The sequence below is a fragment of the Manis javanica genome, chromosome 15, assembly GCF_040802235.1.
Source record: "Manis javanica isolate MJ-LG chromosome 15, MJ_LKY, whole genome shotgun sequence".
Classification (NCBI taxonomy): domain Eukaryota; kingdom Metazoa; phylum Chordata; class Mammalia; order Pholidota; family Manidae; genus Manis; species Manis javanica.
In genome coordinates, this window is record NC_133170.1 from 58,803,729 (window position 1) to 58,825,591 (window position 21,863).

The 21,863-nt window shown below is 36.8% G+C and overlaps 1 protein-coding gene across 41 annotated transcripts in view; it reads right to left on the reverse strand.

Moving 5' to 3' along the window:
- LRRFIP2 (LRR binding FLII interacting protein 2) overlaps nucleotides 1-21,863 on the reverse strand; it is a 143,919-nt gene that overhangs the window by 34,345 nt on the left and 87,711 nt on the right. For 26 of the 41 annotated variants that reach the window (XM_037014026.2, XM_073223653.1, XM_037014024.2 and 23 more), the window contains 5 exons: nucleotides 20,255-20,344; nucleotides 8,778-8,822; nucleotides 7,269-7,385; nucleotides 4,437-4,508; nucleotides 121-291 (listed from right to left, as the gene is read on the reverse strand). In XM_037014026.2, the coding sequence (XP_036869921.2) occupies nucleotides 121-291; nucleotides 4,437-4,508; nucleotides 7,269-7,385; nucleotides 8,778-8,822; nucleotides 20,255-20,344 (495 nt within the window). The remainder of the gene's footprint in view (nucleotides 1-120; nucleotides 292-4,436; nucleotides 4,509-7,268; nucleotides 7,386-8,777; nucleotides 8,823-20,254; nucleotides 20,345-21,863) is intronic. The other 15 variants (XM_037014032.2, XM_037014030.2, XM_037014028.2 and 12 more) reach the window with 3 other exon arrangements.

Here is a 21,863-nt window from a genome sequence, read left to right on the forward strand (position 1 = left end):
TTTTGACTGAAACATCATTCACAGGTCTGCTGCACTCTTCCATCAAGCCCAGCATTTTTTAAATGGTATGTTTTTATTTTCTGATCCAAGAGAGAAGTGCAACACAAGATGAACAATTACCTTTGATTTTTCTTCATTTTCCCTATAAAATTCTGCCATCTGTTCTTCCTGTTCTTCAATAACATCCTTGAGGGTGTCCACCTGGTAGATCAAATTGTTCTTCTCATTGTCTAACTGTGCATTGGAGACCATGGCTTTCTTGTATTTTTCTTCCACTTCAGACAGAGACTCCTAAATGAAATTCAAAGTCATCAGCCTGATGTCTAAAATATGTTCATTGTCTATACACAATGTAACAGGAAACTGTAGCACCGGCACAAACACACAGAGATTCGTTTTTTGCAAAATCAAGCACTTTGAGCACTCCTTGTTTAGTAACATGCACATAAGACAGGAGGACGATAACACAACAGTAACGCCATTAGAACTTTAGGTGCTCGCTGCTCTCCAAGAAAACAAAACCAAGCAGTAATATAAGCTCCGAAAGAGAAAAGGCTGCAGACAACATATAATTACGGGAGTCATAATCAAAGAATCATCAATGTTTTCAAAAATGTTACTCTTCCAGTTTTTAACAGGCTGTTTGGTATTCAGATTGCAATGATGCAACAGAATACAGCCTCTCTTTATACAAGTAAACTTCATACTCATTTGAATTTTGCTACTGCCATTTGTTTTCAGTACTTTCCTGTTCTGCATGGGTAAACATTTTTCTACCAACTATTCAAATTTTAGACATTGAAAAATAAGGAAGCAATATGAAAGTGACTATTAAAAAAAGAGCTACCATAAAATGCCTGAAATTTTATGTGCTTCAAGGTCTTCTGCCTAAAATAGCTTACAAGTGTATTTTTTAATAACTATATTTAATTTGGTAACTTAAGCTAAAGAGAAAAAATATTTCACGTAGAGTCATCATTTCTAGAAATAAATTTTAAAAATACTACTGCAAATGTTTAACAAACCAAGATCAGTGATACAAAACTGAGAGTGCAGAACTCTTACATTTATGATTAACTTTTGACAGACAAATCAATGGGAAAGAATAGCTTTTTCAACAAGTGATGCTGGGACAACTGTACATCCACATGCAAAAGAATGAAGTTGGATCCCTACCTCACAGCATACACAAAAATCAACTGAAAATGGATCAGAAACCTAAGTGCAAGAGCTATAACTATAAAAGTCTTCAAAGAAAACATAGCAGTAAATCTTTATGACCTCAGAATAGGCTATGGTTTCTTGGATATGATACCAAAAGCACTATCATCAAAAGAAAAATTAAACTTCATCAAAATTGAAGTCTTTTGTGCTACCAACAATACCATCAAAAAATAGAATGAGAGAAAATATTTGTAAATCTTATATCTGATAAGAAACTTATATCCAGAATGTAAACAGAACTCTCTTACAACTCAATAATAAAGACACATAATTCCATTTAAAAATGGCAAAGATTTGAATAGATATTTCTCCAAAGAAGATATATAAATGGCCAATAAACACATGAAAATATTCTCATCATTAGTAATTAGGCATATGCATATCAAAACCACAATGAAATAGATTACACTTCAGACCTACTAGGATGGCTAGCATCTATAACCAAAACACCAGAAACAAGACACTAAGTGTTCGTTGATGAGGATGTGGAAAAACCAGAACCCTCACACACTGCTGGTGAGAATGCAAAACAGTGCAGCTGCTTTGGACAACTGACAATTCCTCAAAATATTAAATATACAGTTACCATGTGACCCAGCAATTCTATTTTTAGTATCTACCCAAGAAAAAGATATGTCTATAAAAAACTGGTACACAGATGTTCACAGCAGCATTACTCATAACAGCCAAAAATTGGAAAGAACCCAAATGTCCATCAACTGACAAATGGATAAACAAAATTTGGTAAATCCATACACTGGAATATTATATACTTAGACATGTTACAACATGGATGAATCTTGGAAACATCATGCTAAATGAAAAGCCAATCACAGAAGACAACAGTGCACAACTCTATTTATATGGAATGTCCAGAACAGAACAGAGACAGAGAGGAGACGGTGGTGACCCAGGGCTGGGTGTGGAGGAGCGGGGAATGAGTGCTAATTAGGATGGAGTTTCTTTTTGGAGTAATGAAAATGTTCTAAAATTGGGTCGTGGTGGCAGTTGTGAAATTCTGTGACTATGCTAAAAACACTGAATTGTGTATACTTCTAAATGGGCAAATTTCATGGTATGTGAATTATATCTCAATAACACACACAATGATACTTCATAAGCCAGGACTGTGCTAACAGGTAGCTTTTATACTAGGACTGGAACAAATAAAATCCAAATAAAAAATATAAGCAAAATAAATTGTATAATGGTTTAAACAAGTACTATCATAATATAATACAGAATTTAGAATGATCCTGATCCACTTTATTAGCTGCTTATTAAAAAGTCCTCCTCACAACTCAGCCCCATATAAAACGGGCCATACCTGTATGAACACCAGAATCTGAAACAGCAGAGATGCAAGAATACAATATATTTTTACACAATAAATTTGACATAAAATTTATGGAATATACTCTTTCTTTGAACAATAGGCCACAGAAGACTGTTTTAAATTCAAGTGTCAAGGGAGTTTTAATGATTTCAACCTAGCTTACATGATTCTCATTAAGAATTAGTTTTACTTAAATCATCTAAGGCAGCAATTTTCAAGTGTGGGTTCTGAACTAGCAGCAATAGCATTACCTGAGAATTGGGTAAAAAGGCAGATTTTCAACCCCATCCCAAACCCACTGAAGGAGAAAATCTGGAAAGAGAGTTCAGCAATCAATTTTAATAGGACCAGGTGATTCAGGATGGAGGCAAGAATGGGGAAAGCAACCCAAAGGCCACAAGCAATGACCCAGCACCCTTTTTTACAAGATATGATACCTCACACCACCATGCTGGATCATCAATCAGATATTTTTCATGATTTTTCTTCCATTTAAAAGAGTCATTTCGAGAACAAATATAAACTTAAGTTCAATTATATAGTACTATGAATTAAGAAAAGGAATCTTATCTATTCAATCTCAAAAAAATTTAACCTGTTCTTTTGCATTCGTCAAAGAATGCAATAATGGTAGATATAAAAGATAAGAAAAAAATTTAAATAAAATAAAAAGTAAGACTGCCTCTGAATCCCTTGCTTTCCTGATATACAGTTACATATGAAACTTCCATATGAGTGTATTTATTTAATGTATTAGATTGTTCCCTTGATCCAAGATATTTCTAAAAGTCTTCTCTCTAAAACATTAAAAGGGGGATCAAACCCTGAGAGTTACAGCAGTAAGATCACAGTGGTCCTCTGATGGTTACTGGCATGCCTGCAGCAGCAGCTTCCAGGCTCCCCTGCTGGGATCTCCATAGGACTTTCCACCCTTTCTGGTCCTGAGTCTTAACTGGAAGTTCCTTATGGATAACAATCACCTGCATGAAGTTTCTGGCTGGTAGCTTGCCAGGGAGGCTGATGAAAGAGCTGCCTATTATGTCCATGCTTTGTCCTTTGGGGATATCGGACATCATTTTTCTGAATGCCTTGTTGATGCTTTTTCAGAGCCCTGATGTGTAATTCTCTTTCAGATACAGGCAAATGTGTTCAGACAAACTTCTGGTTTCCTCATATTAGGTTTGAACTTCACAATAAAACACAGGGAAGAGCATGATAAACAAGGGCTGTTTACAATCAAAACATCTGCCTGGCTTGGACACTTATACTGAAAACTGGTAGCTATCCTCGCTCATAAAAGGGCTCATTTAAATGTACCTCCAAATTCCTTAAGACACTAAATCTGTGTAATCCTTACTGACCTACTGGTTGAAAAAAAAAAAGTGATAGAAATAGAAAACACAGGCTCAATGCTTCAGGGTCCTTCCTCCAGAGGGAATATTCATAATACGCTATCTCAGATGCTTCCTCCCTGCCTTTAATATTGACTAAATGTGGTGACAAAAATAGGCAATACTCCCTCATTTAGCTTGGAAGAATTTTAAGGCCCAATTTCAATTAGAAACTATTCTTAGATACCTTTTAGGTGTTTGCCCAATTCAGTTTTACATGGCTAAGACACAAGGGACATGAAAGTATTTACAAGGTTTAAAAACTGTAAGGTATGTTATCTTTTACTGAATATTCCAAAAACATTTAAACATAAGCAGAGAGAGAAAGTTCACCATTCCTATGCATTGCAGGTTAAGCACATGCTTGAAAGACAAACACTGTTAGTAAAGCTCTGTGCAGGGGGGTTAACAACTCATGAAACCGCCATCACCCGACACTTCTGCATACAGAGAGCATGCTTGGGCTGCAGAGCGGACCCTGATACCTTTAGTTCTTTAAGCCCCTGCATGTATCTCCCTTCTACATCCTGTATCTGGTCCTTAAGGTCATAGATATCCTGCAGGATATAGGAATGAACCATTGCATAAAACCATGCACAAATATATCTTCAGTTTCAAAGGATTCAGATGAAAACAAGTATTTTTTGTATATTCCAGACTAAAAGCAGAGAAATCACACATGTAACTGTCACCCCAAACCACTGAAAGGGGCAGGCAGGTCAGGTGATAGGAAATATCTAGGGACTATGTAGGGAAGGTCTGGAAAAAGCAATCTGAGGTGTTAAATATTTCTTGACATTAACTCCTGTTGAAACAGTATTAGCAAATGGGGGTGGGACTGTACAAGGAAAAAAGCTAAATAAATCACAGCATTTCTTAACATATAATTTTTTTAATTTTATAAATAATTTTAGCATAAAGCTTTACCTTTAAGTATGTAAAATATATAGTAAGTCAATTTTAAGCAGCAAATTTTACTACCTCATGCAAAAGTTTTAAAAAATTCTAGTAAATGTTTAAAAACATAGCTTCCTTTCAATAACTTGGCTACCGACTGCACTTAACTTGGGAAAAAGTAAAACACAAACACTTTAAATACACTGTCAAATGAGAGAGTCTACCCTAAGGACATCATTTAAAGGATGAAAAGAGCATTTGCTCCAAATGTTACCATAATCCTTTTAAGAGAAGTGAAGCAGGTCAATTTTAAATGGAAAATATTGTTTCTCTTGTACCTGATTCTGCTACATAAGGCCTATTCTGGATGCTCAATTTAGGTGAGAAATAAATGTCACAGGGCCCAAAATACAATTCTGCAATTATAGACAGGATCAATTATCAAAGGCTGATTATACATGGTTTCTGTATTATATTCCCCTGCCCCTTTCATTCCCTCCTTGGTAGTAGGTCTGTTTTACTCATTGACTCATTCAACAGGCATTTATTGAGGGCCTACAGGAGCCAAATGCTAGGAAGTCATTCTTTCAAAGAAGAAAAGCACAGCTAAGGGTTCTGCCTTCAGCTGGGGTGGGAAGGCCTGGTTCTCGTGTCTTTTGTTCCACTGGGAAATAGCTCCTAAAGGAAAGAGTTTGTCTTACTCACTTTGCAGCACCAGCAGTTGCTTAGCCTGGTGCTTAGGAAGAGCTCAGTAAACACGGACCCCTTCAAGCCGGGACCATGATGGCCTAGGTCAGCTCTCCACTACTGCCACCCACACTGTTCCAGACCTCTCCACCCAACCCTAACCCCCCAGTCCACTTTCACAGGTTTCCCATTTCACAAGCTAGATTCCTGCTCCTGCACTGCCTACGATCTTACTCAGCCATCACCTGCTCTGCCTCCTCCTCTACTGTGGCAGTGGGAGGGGGCTTACACCTGAGCCTGGACATTCCTCTCACCCACTCTGGCACTTTCCCATCAACCCTCCTTCCCCCACCATCAGTCTCTCTCTGCTGGCTCAACCCAACCAATGAAAATAATCAAGCCCGCCTTTCAAAGAACACAAAAACCTTCTCTCACCTCTTTCTCTCTCTCCGCTATTAACAGACCACCCCCTGTCCTCCAGTATTCTCTTCAGAGCAAGTTTCTTACATTTTCTCCCATCACACTTGTGACTGGCTCATCTCATTCTCACTGTTCAACTGCAGGTGACTGTTCTCCCTACCTCCACTTCCTTCCATCTGTGGACAATCTTTAAAAGAATGCACATCAGATGCACTGCTACTGAATATTCCATAGTTGTCAGGGTAGAACCAAGATCCTTTAGACTGCCACACCAGATGCGCTGGGACCTGCCCCATCACTACCTGGCTGGCCTTCCCTCTCACCCACCTCTACTCACTTCCCATCCTGCCCTCTGGCAACTCTGCTATACAGAGAACCTGGTTCTCTGAATCCATCTCTCTGCAAAAGCATTCCCCTTCTCTGCCTGGTTAATTTTTATTCTTCCTTCACACTTTAGCTCAGTTTGTCTCCTCTGAAAAGCCTTTTGTTATCTCTTTTCCTGGTCCTATTAGGTGATGCTTCTCTGAGTTCCCTTACCAGCCTTGTTCCTGCTACTACCATCCCATCCCATCACCTGGTTTTCCTGGTTTGTATCAGTTTGTCTTCCCTATGAAATAGTGAACTCCTGAAGTCCAAAATGTGTTTGCTACCTAAATCTCTGGGACCCAGTGCTCAATAAATGTCGAGTGAATGCATGGATGTAGCTTTTTTTCACTCTTTTCTCCATTCCTCAAAAACAGCAGGTTCGGCAAACAGATACTGAAATACATTTTGAAAGTCCCATCTTTCAAATAAAAGAGTTAATAAGAATGGGGATTCAGCTAATGGGTAGATGAGCTTTTTGTTGCTCGGGTATTTGTTATCCCAAAATTAGTATGCTTGTTTATCATGAACCATTTCTGAAATAAGTGTACTGAAGCAGCCAAATACTACCAGAATGGCTCACAAGACCAATGGTTCCCAGAGTCTGGTTCCATGTACATCCACATATTTTCCATTTAAAATATGGCAAATTACATCTGAAAGAATTACTTTTACATACATTGAAAAGCTTTTCTGACATTTATAAATTAGCAGAGCTCATTCCAGTATCATCAAATGTTCAGGAAGGAGAACAGAAAAAGAATGAACTCATCTTCTTCCTTCCAGACCTGAGTTACATTCTTGAACTGTATTAACAATTTTTTTAAAGAATTCATCGTCATTTTTTTGCCTACTAAGTCACATGAAATGTTAAAGAGTTCCAGTATACAGTATATTACAAAGAAGCCAAAAGACTGTTTTTAAAAATAAAACCAAAAGTTGTGGTTTACCCTCAATTCACTTAATGAGGTGTCTGGATCTAGTAAGCTGCTGGTGTCCCCACTCCCTCGTCTGGATGAATTCCCACTTAGAGGGGTTGTTGCTGAGGCAGAATTTCGAGATGAAGGCTGGAGAAAAAGAAATATGACACTTCTGAGTGTTGTTTCTTTTAAAATATGTTTGTTGTGGACACTGAAGATGGGCAGGGTGGTGGAGCAGATCTAATTTGTGTGGACCATAAGTTTTAAGTGTCATCTCTAGGTAATCTAGATGGGCTCTGACAGGGGGGCACATCCAGGGCAGGGGTACCAGGGGAGTGCCAGGCACACGGAGCACAGCGTCACTCACTCACATGCTTGACTAGAATTTAGAATTCATAATAACCAAGAAGGAAACAGTTTGTGTGAGAGTTGTTTGTTTCCTAGGTTTAACTTTGCTGTATTGTAAACAACACTGGGTGAGCACTTCAGATTAATTTAAAACAGTTTTAGAACTTCATGATTGGTATGTTAATTAGAAGTCTTCCTATTTAATTCCTGAAGCTACCTCTTTTGAATTTTTTCTTTTTCTAGTATTTTGTTGCTAAAGTTGGAGACACTGTTTGCAGCCAGGAGCAAACACTGTGTATAGCTGTGCATTTAGACAGCTCTTACCACAACTACTTACATGTGAGATTATGGTACTGGATCAATAAATGGCACAGATCTGTACTGTCCAATACAGTGTCACTAGCCACACCTATCTACTGAGCACTTAAAATGTGGCTAGTTCAAATTGAGATTTTTTTTAAGTGTAAAGTATACACCAGATTTTGAAGGCTCCATAGAGAAAAAGAATATAAAATATCAAATTAATAATTTTTCATATTGATTATGTTTAAATATTTTGGATATTTGGGTTAAATAAAATCTATTATTTAAATTAAACTTACCTATTTCTTTTTACTGTTCTAATGTGGCTACTAGAAAATTTAAACTTCACATATGTGGCTTACATTTATGGGTTGTACTAAATTTCTATTGGACAGAACCAGTATATACTTTTTGATACAACATAAAATTAATCTTGATCATTTCCCTAAAATGACTTTGTAAAAACACTTACAGAAGAAAGAGACTTTAACACAAAGCACCTCCTAGAAAGGAATTATTTTACTTCAAAGAAATAATATATCTATAAAGAGAAAAAAAAAAACCCTCAGTTTGTCACCACCATGCCTAAAGATACTTTATTTTCAATGTTTAATTGTTTCCAGGATCAAACTTTAAAGGAATGAAAATCAAAAGAGTAGCCACCAGCTGAAGAGGTGTCATTCAAGGAAATAAAATGCAGTGTTTTGTCTCTTCCCAGGACTTCACATGATTCAACCTCAGAGGAATTTGGGGGGTCAAGGACAGGAAGTACATGGAAAGGAAGAGTAGCTTCATCAGTTCAATGGTAGTAAAATAAATAATAAAATAGTAGAAAGTAACTTGAGTTGATCTTGAGAACTTAGTTCTCTTAGGAATTTATATACTCACCCTTGTGTAATTTTCAGCATACTGTTTGTCAGATTTTTCATCCAACTAGAAAAGAACAGAGATAAAAATCAGGAAAGATGCTTAGCATGTTGATTTTTTAAGGGTGAAAAAAAGGAAGTGATCTCATTTGAGTTCTCCAAGTTCAGCTAATGTTTGGAGCCTAAAAGTAAACATACTAAAACTGAAATAAAAATTGAGACACACTAAGACAAAACGTCAAGAAGTTTAATTTTTATCCAAAGGAAGACATGGACTAATAAGCAAGCTGTCCTTAGGCAAAAGCTTAGAACTTTCAGATAGATTTTCTTTTCATGGTATTTGAAACACATTAAAGAAAATGATAAATAAACAAGTTTCAGCATTGCAAACATTAATTTTAAAACAGCCTGTGTACATCAAAAAGAAAAGTCTGGAAAACCAAAGCCATAAATCTTTATTATCTAAGCATTATTAGGACACAGGACAAATAGATAAGACTAGTACACATAGCCAAAAAAGTTCAGAATGGATTAAAGCATGTTAAAATATATCACCAAACTATGTTCCCCCTGCAACATCAGGAATTCAGTCATTTGGCTTTTTTTTTAAGTAAAATAAATGCACACACATGAAAAAAGAAAAAATTAAAAGCACAAAAGGGTATTCAAAGTAAGCCTCTGTCCCTACTAGACCATCCCCTGACCTCCAATTCTCAATCCAAGGGCAAGCAAGCCCTACTTCTTAAAAATGTTCTACCAGCAGTGTCCCATGTATATTCTATATCTTCCTTTTCTCCTTACCAAGTTTCAGAGATTAGAGAAAGCACTTCATTATTCTTCATGGCATTTATCACTCCCTAACCCCATGATATTTATAATTTACTTATTGTCTGATCTCTTATCAATGTAAGCTCTGTGTCTGTGCTCTTTTCTGTATTCCTAACACCAAGAATAGCACCTGGCATATAGAAGGACTCAAATTTTGCTGGATGAATGAAAAAATGAATCATAGTCCAATTGCACTTAGAGCCTTGCCTCATTTATTTAACAGCTGCATACTACCCTGCTGTCTGGACATACCGTCATTGAATTATCCTATCTCCTGCTGACAGGCTTGAAGTTTGTTTGAGTTAAACAGGGTTTCAAGAAAGGTGGGAAGAGGTGTACCATAAAGGTCTAGTCCAAAACCCTGACTTTATAGCCGAGGAAAGAGAAATTCAGAGGTGAAAGATTTTGCTGAAGATTGAACAACTGCTAAATGTCAGGGGTGGATTCAGGTCTCAAATTTGTAAAGTTTAATCCCAGTGTTCATATTATTTACCTGTATATACTGTCCCAATCACCATGAAGCACACAGAGATTTAACTAAATGAAAATACGTCCAGACTCCTATTCCTGGGCCAGAGGTCTAGAAAAGGTCTAGAAAAGAGGTCTGAAAACCTTCCTGAGTTAATTATTAAAACACAAAACATCACTAATTCTGGCTCTATTCAGATCACTTCCCTCTAACTTCCTCATATCTGAAAGATTTTCTGTTCTTTTCCATTACCCATATTTATGCCTTCTCAGTAAACACCTTTGTTGTATATACTGTATCAATAATACAAATAATACCTTAGACTTTGAGCTTTTTACTACTTCTTCCTGTAATATTCTTAAAAAGGAATTGATTTCAGTTGACTTTGATTTTTTTAAACCACATATGAAATGTTTTAAAACATAGAGGCAATTGAAGTAGTTTTTAATATTGGCAATTTTTATTGCCATAAAAAAAAAAAGTACCTTACATCACATCTATGCTAGATTGCCTAATATTTAATGTGCTATTCTTCAGAGTGAAAGAAATACTGTATCTAAATAAACAACCTTATTTTCCTCAGGATATCTTTCAACCCTCTTCTGCCAGTGAGTTAAAGAGAAAAACAGCATTCAGAAACACCCTTCTAGGTCTATTTGAAATCCTGTTTCACATCTCCCCTCCCAAAAATGACCCCCAAACTCAGCCATTTTTTAAAAGACAGTTAATTTGGAATAATCTTACACTTCAGAAGTTGCATCATTGAACTAGTCCATGACAATGTTGATTCTCTTGCTTGGACTGTCTTCTGACAGATCCCAATTGTCGCAACCCAAACTGATCATGCGCCAAACCTCAGGGACTGTTAAGACAGCAAAAATGTCCAGAGCAACCGTGCTGCAGTCCAGCAGTTGGTTGCAGTGACTTGGCCAGAGCCTCTTCAGTTTGCACTCTGACTTCTGCTATAATTATGTGCTGTCTTCCACTTAGAAAACAGCTAGTTGAAACCTGGTATTCTAAAAGCCCAAGTAGTCTAACAGCCAGGAGGCCCACAGCTACATTGCAATGACAAGCTACTGTTCATAATGATGACCCGAAGAATCTGCCAGATCCTGAAAAGGCTTTTAAATGGGACAAATTTAATCATATTTAATAAGGTATAAAATAGGGAAAAGTTGGTAAAAAGGGTACAAATTTTCAGCTAAGATGAGTAAGAGCTGAAGATCAAATGTAAAACACAGTCACTACAGTTGATAAAAAAAATTGTGTATGATTAACATGGAAAAAATGAATATGCAATAATATGAAAAATACAAGATTAGTAAGCGAAAAGTCAGAAAACAAAGGCTATACATACTATTTGATCACAATTCTGTAAGATAAGCAAATTAAATTGAGATAGGAAAAAATACTGTAAATAAATCATCAAATTGCTAAAAAAAAAAAAGAGAAAGAAAGAAAAAGTGGCTTATAAAAAGGTAAGTAAAAATACAAGCTCCTCAGGACTTATCATTGATGCTATTGCCTAATATTCTGAAATTTTTCAGGTAAATATTATGCCACTATACCTTAAATAAGTAAATAGGTAATTTTCTGATCAAGAAAAGGGTTTCCTTAATAGTTGCAAATTGAAAGTTAGCTTTAAACAAGCTTATAATATCTCATACTAGTACTAATGTGTAAAAAAGAGAACCTGCTGGCAAACTTTGTATTCGAATTTGAATTCTTAAAGTTCAAAAGTAATATTTTGTTAAGAGCCTCAGTAAATTCCAAAATACTGAAATTCTACCAACCAATTTTTCAGACCACAAACATATAAAAGTAGAAATAAATTCTACAAAGAAAACAAAAAGGCTCACAAACACATGGAGGCTTACCAACATGCTTCTAAATAATCAATGGATCAATGAAAAAATCAAAATACAGATCAAGGAATATAGAAACAAATGACAACAACAACACAAAGCCCCAACTTCTGTGGGACGCAGCGAAAGGAGTCTTAAGAGGAAAGTATATAGCGATCCAGGCACACTTGAAGAAGGAAGAACAATCCCAAATGAATAGTCTAACATCACAATTATCAAAACTGGAAAAAGAAGAACAAATGAGGCCTAAAGTCAGCAGAAGGAGGGACATAATAAAGATCAGAGAAGAAATAAACAAAATTGAGAAGAATAAAACAATAGCAAAAATCAACAAAACCAAGAGCTGGTTCTTTGAGAAAATAAACAAAATAGATAAGCCTCTAGCCAAACTTATTAAGAGAAAAAGAGAATCAACACACATCAACATAATCAGAAGTGAGAATGGAAAAAGCACGACAGACTCCACAGAAATACAAAGAATTATTAAAGACTACTATGAAAACCTATATGCCAACAAGCTGGAAAACCTAGAAGAAATGGACAACTTCCTAGAAAAACACAACCTCCCAAGACTGACCAAGGAAGAAACACAAAAGTTAAACAAACCAATTACGAGCAAAGAAATTGAAACGGTAATAAAAAAACTACCCAAGAACAAAACCCTGGGGCTGGACGGATTTACCTCGGAATTTTATCAGACACACAGAGAAGACATAATACCCATTCTCCTTAAAGTGTTCCAAAAAATAGAAGAAGAGGGAATACTCCCAAACTCATTCTATGAAGCCAACATCACCCTAATACCAAAACCAGGCAAAGACCCCACCAAAAAAGAAAATTACAGACCAATATCCCTGATGAATGTAGATGCAAAAATACTCAATAAAATATTAGCAAACAGAATTCAACAGTATATCAAAAGGATCATACACCATGACCAAGTGGGGTTCATCCCAGGGATGCAAGGATGGTACAACATTCAAAAATCCATCAACATCATCCACCACATCAACAAAAAGAAAGACAAAAACCACATGATCATCTCCATAGATGCTGAAAAAGCATTTGACAAAATTCAACATCCATTCATGATAAAAACTCTCAGCAAAATGGGAATAGAGGACAAGTACCTCAACATTATAAAGGCCATATATGATAAACCCACAGCCAGCATTATACTGAACAGCGAGAAGCTGAAAGCTTTTCCTCTGAGATCGGGAACAAGACAGGGATGCCCACTCTCCCCACTGTTATTTAACATAGTACTAGAGGTCCTAGCCATGGCAATCAGACAAAACAAAGAAATACAAGGAATCCAGATTGGTAAATAAGAAGTTAAACTGTCACTATTTGCAGATGATATGATACTGTACATAAAAAACCCTAAAGACTCCACTCCAAAACTACTAGAACTGATATCGGAATACAGCAAAGTTGCAGGATACAAAATTAACACACAGAAATCTGTAGCTTTCCTATACACTAACAATGAACCAATAGAAAGAGAAATCAGGAAAACAATTCCATTCACCACTGCATCAAAAAGAATAAAATACCTAGGAATAAACCTAACCAAAGAAGTGAAAGACGGATACTCTGAAAACTACAAGTCACTCTTAAGAGAAATTAAAGGGGACACTAACAAATGGAAACTCATCCCCTGCTCATACCTACGAAGAATTAATATCGTCAAAATGGCCATCCTGCCCAAAGAAATATACAGATTTGATGCAATCCCTCTCAAATTACCAGCAACATTCTTCAATGAATTGGAACAAATAATTCAAAAATTCATATGGAAACACCAAAGACCCCGAATAGCCAAAGCAATCCTGAGAAAGAAGAATAAAGTAGGGGGGATCTCACTCCCCAACTTCAAGCTCTACTACCAAGCCAGAGTAATCAAGACAATTTGGTACTGGCACAAGAACAGAGGCACAGACCAGTGGAACAGATTAGAGACTCCAGAAATTAACCTAAACATATATGGTCAATTAATATTTGATAAAGGAGCCATGGACATACAATGGCAAAATGACAGCCTCTTCAACAGATGGTGCTGGCAAAACTGGACAGCTACATGTAGGAGAATGAAACTGGACCATTGTCTAACCCCATATACAAAGGTAAACTCAAAATGGATCAAAGACCTGAATGTAAATCATGAAACCATTAAACTCTTGGAAAAAAACATAGGCAAAAACCTCTTAGACATTAACATGAGTGACCTCTTCTTGAACATATCTCCCCGGGCAAGGAAAACAACAGCAAAAATGAGCAAGTGGGACTACATTAAGCTGAAAAGCTTCTGTACAGCGAAGGACACCATCAATAGAACAAAAAGGAACCCTACAGTATGGGAGAATATATTTGAAAATGACAGATCTGATAAAGGCTTGACGTCCAGAATATATAAAGAGCTCACATGCCTCAACAAACAAAAAACAAATAACCCAATTAAAAAATGGGCAGAGGAACTGAACAGACAGTTCTCTAAAAAAGAAATACAGATGGCCAACAGACACATGAAAAGATGCTCCACGTCGCTAATTATCAGAGAAATGCAAATTAAAACTACAATGAGGTATCACCTCACACCAGTAAGGATAGCTGCCATCCAAAAGACATAACAACAAATGTTGGCGAGGCTGTGGAGAAAGGGGAACCCTCCTACACTGCTGGTGGGAATGTAAACTAGTTCAACCATTGTGGAAAGCAGTATGGAGGTTCATCAAAATGCTCAAAACAGACCTACCATTTGACCCAGGAATTCCACTTCTAGGAATTTACCCTAAAAACGCAGCAATCAAGTTTGAGAAAGACAGAGGCACCCCTATGTTTATCGCAGCACTATTTACAATAGCCAAGAATTGGAAGCAACCTAAATGTCCATTGGTAGATGAATGGATAAAGAAGATGTGGTACATATACACAGTGGAATACTACTCAGCCATAAGAAGCGGAAAAATCCTATCATTTGCAGCAACATGGATGGAGCTGGAGAGTATTATGCTCAGTGAAATAAGCCAAGTGGTGAAAGAGAAATACCAAATGATTTCACTCATCTGAGGAGTATAAGAACAAAGGAAAAACTGAAGGAACAAAACAGCAGTGGAATTACAGAACCCAAAAATGGACTAACAGGTACCAAAGGGAAAGGAACTGCGGAGGATGGGTGGGCAGGGAGGGATAAGGGGGGGGGAATAAGAAGAGGGGTATTAAGATTAGCATGCATGGGGGGAGGGAGAAAGGGGAGGGAGGGCTATACAACACAGAGAGGACAAGTAGTGATTCTACAACATTTTGCTATGCTGATGGACAGTAACCGTAATGTGGTTTTTACAGGGGACCTGATATAGGGGAGAGCATAGTAAACATAGTATTCTTCATGTAAGTGTAGATTAAAGATTAAAAAAAAAAAAGAAAGAAAAGGGGGATTACTCCTTGACAGGATAAAACAATTGGTAAATCAAATATTAATGCATGCTTTAAATATCCTTAATGTTGATCACTTAAAGGGTGTCAGATGATCAGCTATGGAGGTACTCTTCTCTGATAATATTCCTTTCTCTTAATAAAAATAAAATAAATAAAAAAAAATAAAAAAAGCAGTTCCGGTGTGCTGACCTCCAATGAGTTCTACACAGTGGTATAGAGGGCATGTCAAAGTGTGGGCAAAGGGTCTGTTTGTTTCTATGCAGAAGATCAAGGCCTAGCTTGGCTACCCAGAAAATGAACTAAGATACGATATGAGGAGGAGCTTCCGGCATCAGCACTCTCTGGGGGACTTGTGCCGTGGGATGATCATCAAAAAGCCTCCACAGGGATCTGGACGATGCTGCAGTTGTGGCTGCGTCCACCCCACCGTTTCCTGGACTTGCCATAGGAATGAGGAGGGAGATGTCTAGGCTGGCATGTGCATACAGTGAGACAACGAATTTGACTGGATCTGTACTGTTGGAACTCAATCAGGAGTTGGATGGGTGCAAGTTGTAGCGCTCCAAAATCTTACGACTATAGACTATCTACAGTTAAAAGAACATATGGGATGTGAACAGATCCCAGAAATGGGCTGCTTTAATTTGTCTGATTTCTCTCAGACTGTTCAAGTACAGTTGGACAATATCCATCATATCATAGACAAATTTTCACAAATGCCTAGGGTGCCTAAATGGTTTTCTTGGCTTCATTGGAGATGGCCGGTAATTATAGATTTGCTTTATGTCACCATATTCCTATTATGTTAATATGTGTGCGCAAGTTAGTTAGTAGTTTAAAACCTATACATGCTTAAGGTACTCTATAAGAAGATATGTCAAAGAAATAATCAATCCTCCCATGTTTTCTTCCATATGCTACCTCTATAGCTTTTCTTCTTCCTTCCTAATTACAACCCTTAAATAGAATTCATGCCTCATATCGAATTTACTGAGTATCATAATTCCTCCAGGTGGTAAAGATACCTCGAGACAAGTGCTGGGCATAGAAGCCACAGGGCATAAATCTGCAAAGAAGTAAAAAGCTAACCTTTTCAAACAATATGGCTTCTCTCTCACTTACCAACTTTACATTTCCCTGTATGGCCCCGAAAGATGACTGGTTAGCCAGAGACGGGTAAGATTCCTCAAGGGAGAAACAACCTAAGACAGGCACAGTCGCAGGGGGGCAATCAGGTGAGAAATCGGGGAACAACAGTGGTGAAGCTTAGAACCTCACCCCCCGTGGATGTTTTATTGCCCTTTTCTAGTTCGGATTAGCACATAGTCTACAGGCACACACCTGGTCATCTACAATTGCTCTCTTGCAACACTAAACTATGTTTTCTAACTTTATCTTGTATCTACCTACCACTTCAGCATTTTATTAAAAATAAAAATAATAATAATAATAATAAAGGGAGAAATGTGGGATCCACATATATCAAGTATAAAAATCAAACAAATATTCATATTTGACCTGATTGTTTATAGTTCATAATGCGTGATCAAAACCGAAAGTTTCTGTGATGAATGCCCTTGTACTGTTCACCATGTAAGAACTTATTCACTATGTTAAGAATTCGTTCACCATGTAAGAACTTGTTCATTATGCTTCAGAAGATTGGAGACTGACGAGAATTAGGCTTGAGATGGATTAATGATTGTGCATTGAGCATTGACCCCCCTATACAGAATTTTATCATTGTTCACAACCATTTGATCAATAAATATGAGAGATGCCCTCTCAAAAAAAAAAAAAAGTAATATTTTGTTAAAGATTTTCAAATTATGAACTAGTAAACAAAGTCATAAATATAATCTTTCCAGTAATAAATGCCTTTGCCTTATTTATGTCTGAAATATCTGATAATGCTTGGACATTACAGATTATGAATTGTTTCTCTTTAAACTCCTTGATTATTTGTTGAAATTAGCAAGAGAGAAATATTCTTAGAATATGTATCTTGTCAGATCTTTGAAACTGTTTCTTCCTAAAAGAAAGATATTTATTCTCTGATTAAGAGGCCCTTTGAACTTTGTTTCAGCATATGGTTACTTAGTTTGACAGATAGTTTTACTTTACTAAAAACAGTCAAGTAAATCTAAACTTTTTGAATAGAAACAGAGCATTTTACTTGTGAATACATTTTGATGCCATCACTTGAAAAAGTAGAAATAAAGACTTGTTTTTTGTTTCAAATTAATTTTTTCTTAAAAATTATAATCAAATAAAGTATTTACAATATAGTTTAATGTATCACTAAATTCTAATCTATTCTAATGTAGTCATTAGATTCCAACACTATTAAAAAATTCTGTTTGGGACTCAAAAAGGGACTAGCAGTTATCAAAGGGGAAGGGTGGGGGAGGGTTGGTGGGGGGAGGGAGAAGGGGATTCAGGGGTATTATGATTGGCACCATGGTGTGGCACCTTTTCAGGGGAAAGACAGTGTAGCACAGAGAAGGCAAATAGTGACTCTGTGGCATCTTACTACACTGATGGACAGTGACTACAATGGGGCATGGGGGGACACGGTAATGGGTGAATGTAGTAGCCACCTCGTTTTTTCATGTGAAACCTTCATAAGAGTGTATATCAATAATACCTTAATAAAATTAATTAATTAATTAATTTTTAAAAATTCTGTTTGGGGGGAATAAAACAATAGAAAATAGAAGATCTGATTTTCCAACAACAGAAGGGAAAGGAGTAATTAATTTTAATAATCTAAAACAAAGCTGGCTGAGAATTCTAGTCAGAAATGGTCTGATTATTAACAATCAACAAAACTGAAGTTAGCACATGTAGTTTATTTTCCTTTACTCTATCTAGCCTGACCTATGGGACAGAAAGGAAAACAATGCAGAAAATAAGAGGCTAGAGCAACCATAGAGACTATACAATGACTCTTGCCAAATCAGGGCCTGGAATCCTTTTTTGAAAGCTTAAAAGTTATAAGCCAGTAGTCTGTACACATATATTTGACCCACAATGGGAAAGCCATTAGATGCCTTTTAAATTTCTGAACTCATTGCCAGTCCTTTAAAATTAGAGTATGTCACATAAAAATGCAAATTTCCAGCTTATCTTTTTTAAAAGTACATGAGGGATGGGGAGAAAGAGTTTATCAACATCAAGTCTTTTTTATTTGTCTACAATGAACTGAATTATAGTGTATGCTTTAAAAGAAATAATAATAGAGAAAAAAATTGCTCTACAGAGGGGACCAGCAAACATTTCAGGTTTTGTCAAGAGGCAAAATTAAGAATGCTTTTATATAGGTACTTAAATAACCACTTAAAAGCATGCAAACCATTGGCTTGCAGGCTATAAGATAACAGGGTGCTGGCCAGATTTGCCAACCACTGCCCTAGAGAATCTCTTGCTTATGTTATAAGGTGTTTGGCACAATGATTTAAGATACACATAGGCTATGCACATGTATATCAAATCATCATGTTATACATCTTAAATATATACAATTTTTATTTAAAAGTATGTAAATAAATCAAAATAACTACCTGGGAAATTAGTAGAGGCAAAGGAAAATTTTTAAAAACTGTCCATTTTCTCACTTCTGAGTAGTTACTTAAAAAATTGCCAAATAATTGCCAAGAGGACATAACCACTAATTCAGACATAACAACGGAGAGGCTAACAGAACTTAAAGTTTTTAAGTACAAGGTGTACACAATAAACTAAATTGCTTATAATGGCAGGAAAAAAACAGATTACTAAGCAAATTAATAAAATGGGCAATATTTTAGGTAAAAACTTGGGAGCCAATCTTCTAACTGTGTACAGAGAGATTCCCTGATCTGACCCAGGGCAACGTGGGACTATTGCACAGCCAGATTTGAAAGCCAATAATCTGAAATAGTTAAGAATCACTCTTAAAATTATTTTCTAGGATTGAAGTCATACAGAAATAGCTACTTAAATACAAAGTGATATGCAAATATAAATTATTACCGCCTCATTAAAAAACTTTATTAAGAAATGCTGCTTCTTACTCACTTCAAAGTGCTGACAAGCAGGACAATGTTAGTCCAAGGACAAAACAACACTAATGCCAGCAACAGAGAGAAGGTGTCACAGAAAATCAGACTGGTAGGTGTCTGCTGGTTGGGGTTCCTTAAGACAAATGTGTCAAGGCATCTCCACTGAACAATCTTTCCTAAATGTAGTTCATAATGCAAGTAAAGCAATGGATAGGGTATTCTTCAAAACACTGCCATAAATCCAAATGTTTAAAATCAATTCAGATTCTTACCAGTTACTATAAATTACTGAAACTTTGCTAAGCGGTATATTTTATTGTTCAACCCTCTAAGGCTACCTAGAACTTTGATTCACCAAAATGAAAAGGGAAGAAAATTTTTAAGACAGATGAGGAATATCTAAATATGAGCTAGGTATTAGATAGTTTTTAAGGAATTATTTTCCATTTCAGTAGGTATGGTAATGGTATAGTAAATACAAAAAATATTCCCAATTAGAGATAGATACTGAACTATTTATTGGGAAATGACATGGTGGATAGGATTTGTTTTAAAATAATTCAAAAGAAAAAAGGAGGGAAAAGGGAAGAAACATTTTAAACAAAACTGTCAAACTACTGATAACTGATGAACCTGCTGACGGGTTCTACATGGGAGAATTTCAACAGAAAAAAAGTCTTCAAAAATCAGAATATATCAGTGTATACTTTCCAAAACAAAATAACCGTATTTTATACTAGTGTGTTCAAAAAATATTTTCAAGGCAGTAAATTCAGTTCCTAATGTTAAAATAGCCAGTGTATTAGCAGTTAGTCACAAGCCTGGGGCCACACCGCCACCCCATGCAACAACTCACGCTGGTCAGATCTGGGATTCTGCTGTCGTCCACCTCGGAGACGACACTCCCCCTACGGTTGGAGCGGCTAAAATAATCAGCTGCGGACACCTTTCAGCCAGAAAAAATTGAGATGCTTTAAAAGTTAAGAAAAGAGAGAAGAAAAAGATAAGAACCCTGGCATCTTGGGGGCCAGGGTTAGTGTGTGACAAAATAACGCAGTGAGGAAACTGCTGCAATTAACCTACTCAAAGAAGCAAAAAAGAAATGCAAAGGAGTTCCTAAGTCAGGAAGCCCTAAAATAAGCTTTTGTTCATCTTGACTCGAGTTCTGTGTTCTGGGGTCATTTACTGCCTCAGGCCAGCAAGTCTCCATGATTAAGTAATGCATCACCCTTACCAGGAAGGTTTCCAGGATTGTAGGTACCCAGAGGCTCTACCGTATTTCACTGCCATCTACAATTCAGTATTGCTATCAACTCTGCTATGCAGAACATACTGAATGCCCAATGCTCCGTGGTACATTTCACCCAATCTGCATAGTCCCTCCTTTTCCTCCCTAAGACCAGGAACCGTAGATCGGGAAAACTGCACTGGCCTCCTCCTCCAGCTCCCAGGCACACCCTGCCCCACCTTAGACTTTGGAGCTAGCCTAGCAAGCCCTTCTCCCAGCTCTCCTAGCAGCTGGCTCCTCCATGTTCAATTCCCAGCTTAAAGGTCACTTCCCTCTAAGGAGCCTTCTCCACCACCCCACCCCAAGTCCACCCCACAATGTTCCCTATCGGAGCACCTGCTTTTACTCTTCACAGTCCCTCGGGTTTCTTTCTCTTTCTTCCGTTATTAGTTTGTCTCTTTCACTACGATATAATGAAGTAAGAAATCTGGCCTATCTGGCTTACCACAGTACTTCAGCACTTAACACAGTGCGCCTCACATATAACAGGAATTCATAAACATTTGCCGAATTAATAATAAATAATGAATATTTATATTCACCCATAGCTATTTCTTACCTCAGCTCTGATTATCTTGCTTAAAAACTCTTCCCTTCCAAGAAGGAAATGTGGAAGTACATCCATAGAGACAAAGAATGCTTGCAAGTATGAAACTTTACATGAGGGCTAATATAATAAAGCAATAGCATTTTTATTCAGAGTAATAGTAACACAAGTCAGATTTACATACTAATATTTTATTGGGACTTACTGTCTCAGAATTTTGATAGTTATTTTCTATATAGTAATTCATTTAATTAACATATTTAGCCTATCACCTACAGAGATAGTCATTAACATCACCATTGCACAAAGAAACCGCCATACATGACTACCAGGTTGTGGAAGGGGCTTAGGCACACTCCCTCATTAGAAGCCCTGCCCTTTTCACTCCATTGCCTTCCAAGATATTTTCAGATGCTTTTCTACTCTGGCTGTATGAGCATTATTAACTGGCTTGCCTCCAGAACACAACTGCCTTAGTTGGATCACTGATTTTTGGCAACAAATCTCACATGTGTTTGGTGTTCCCCTTCTCTATGAAAACTGCAGGTTTACAACCTTTCATAAAACACGACTGGTATTAAAAGGCCTTCTATTTTCTTACAGTAATTGTAGCCTCTTAGTTATTGGGCT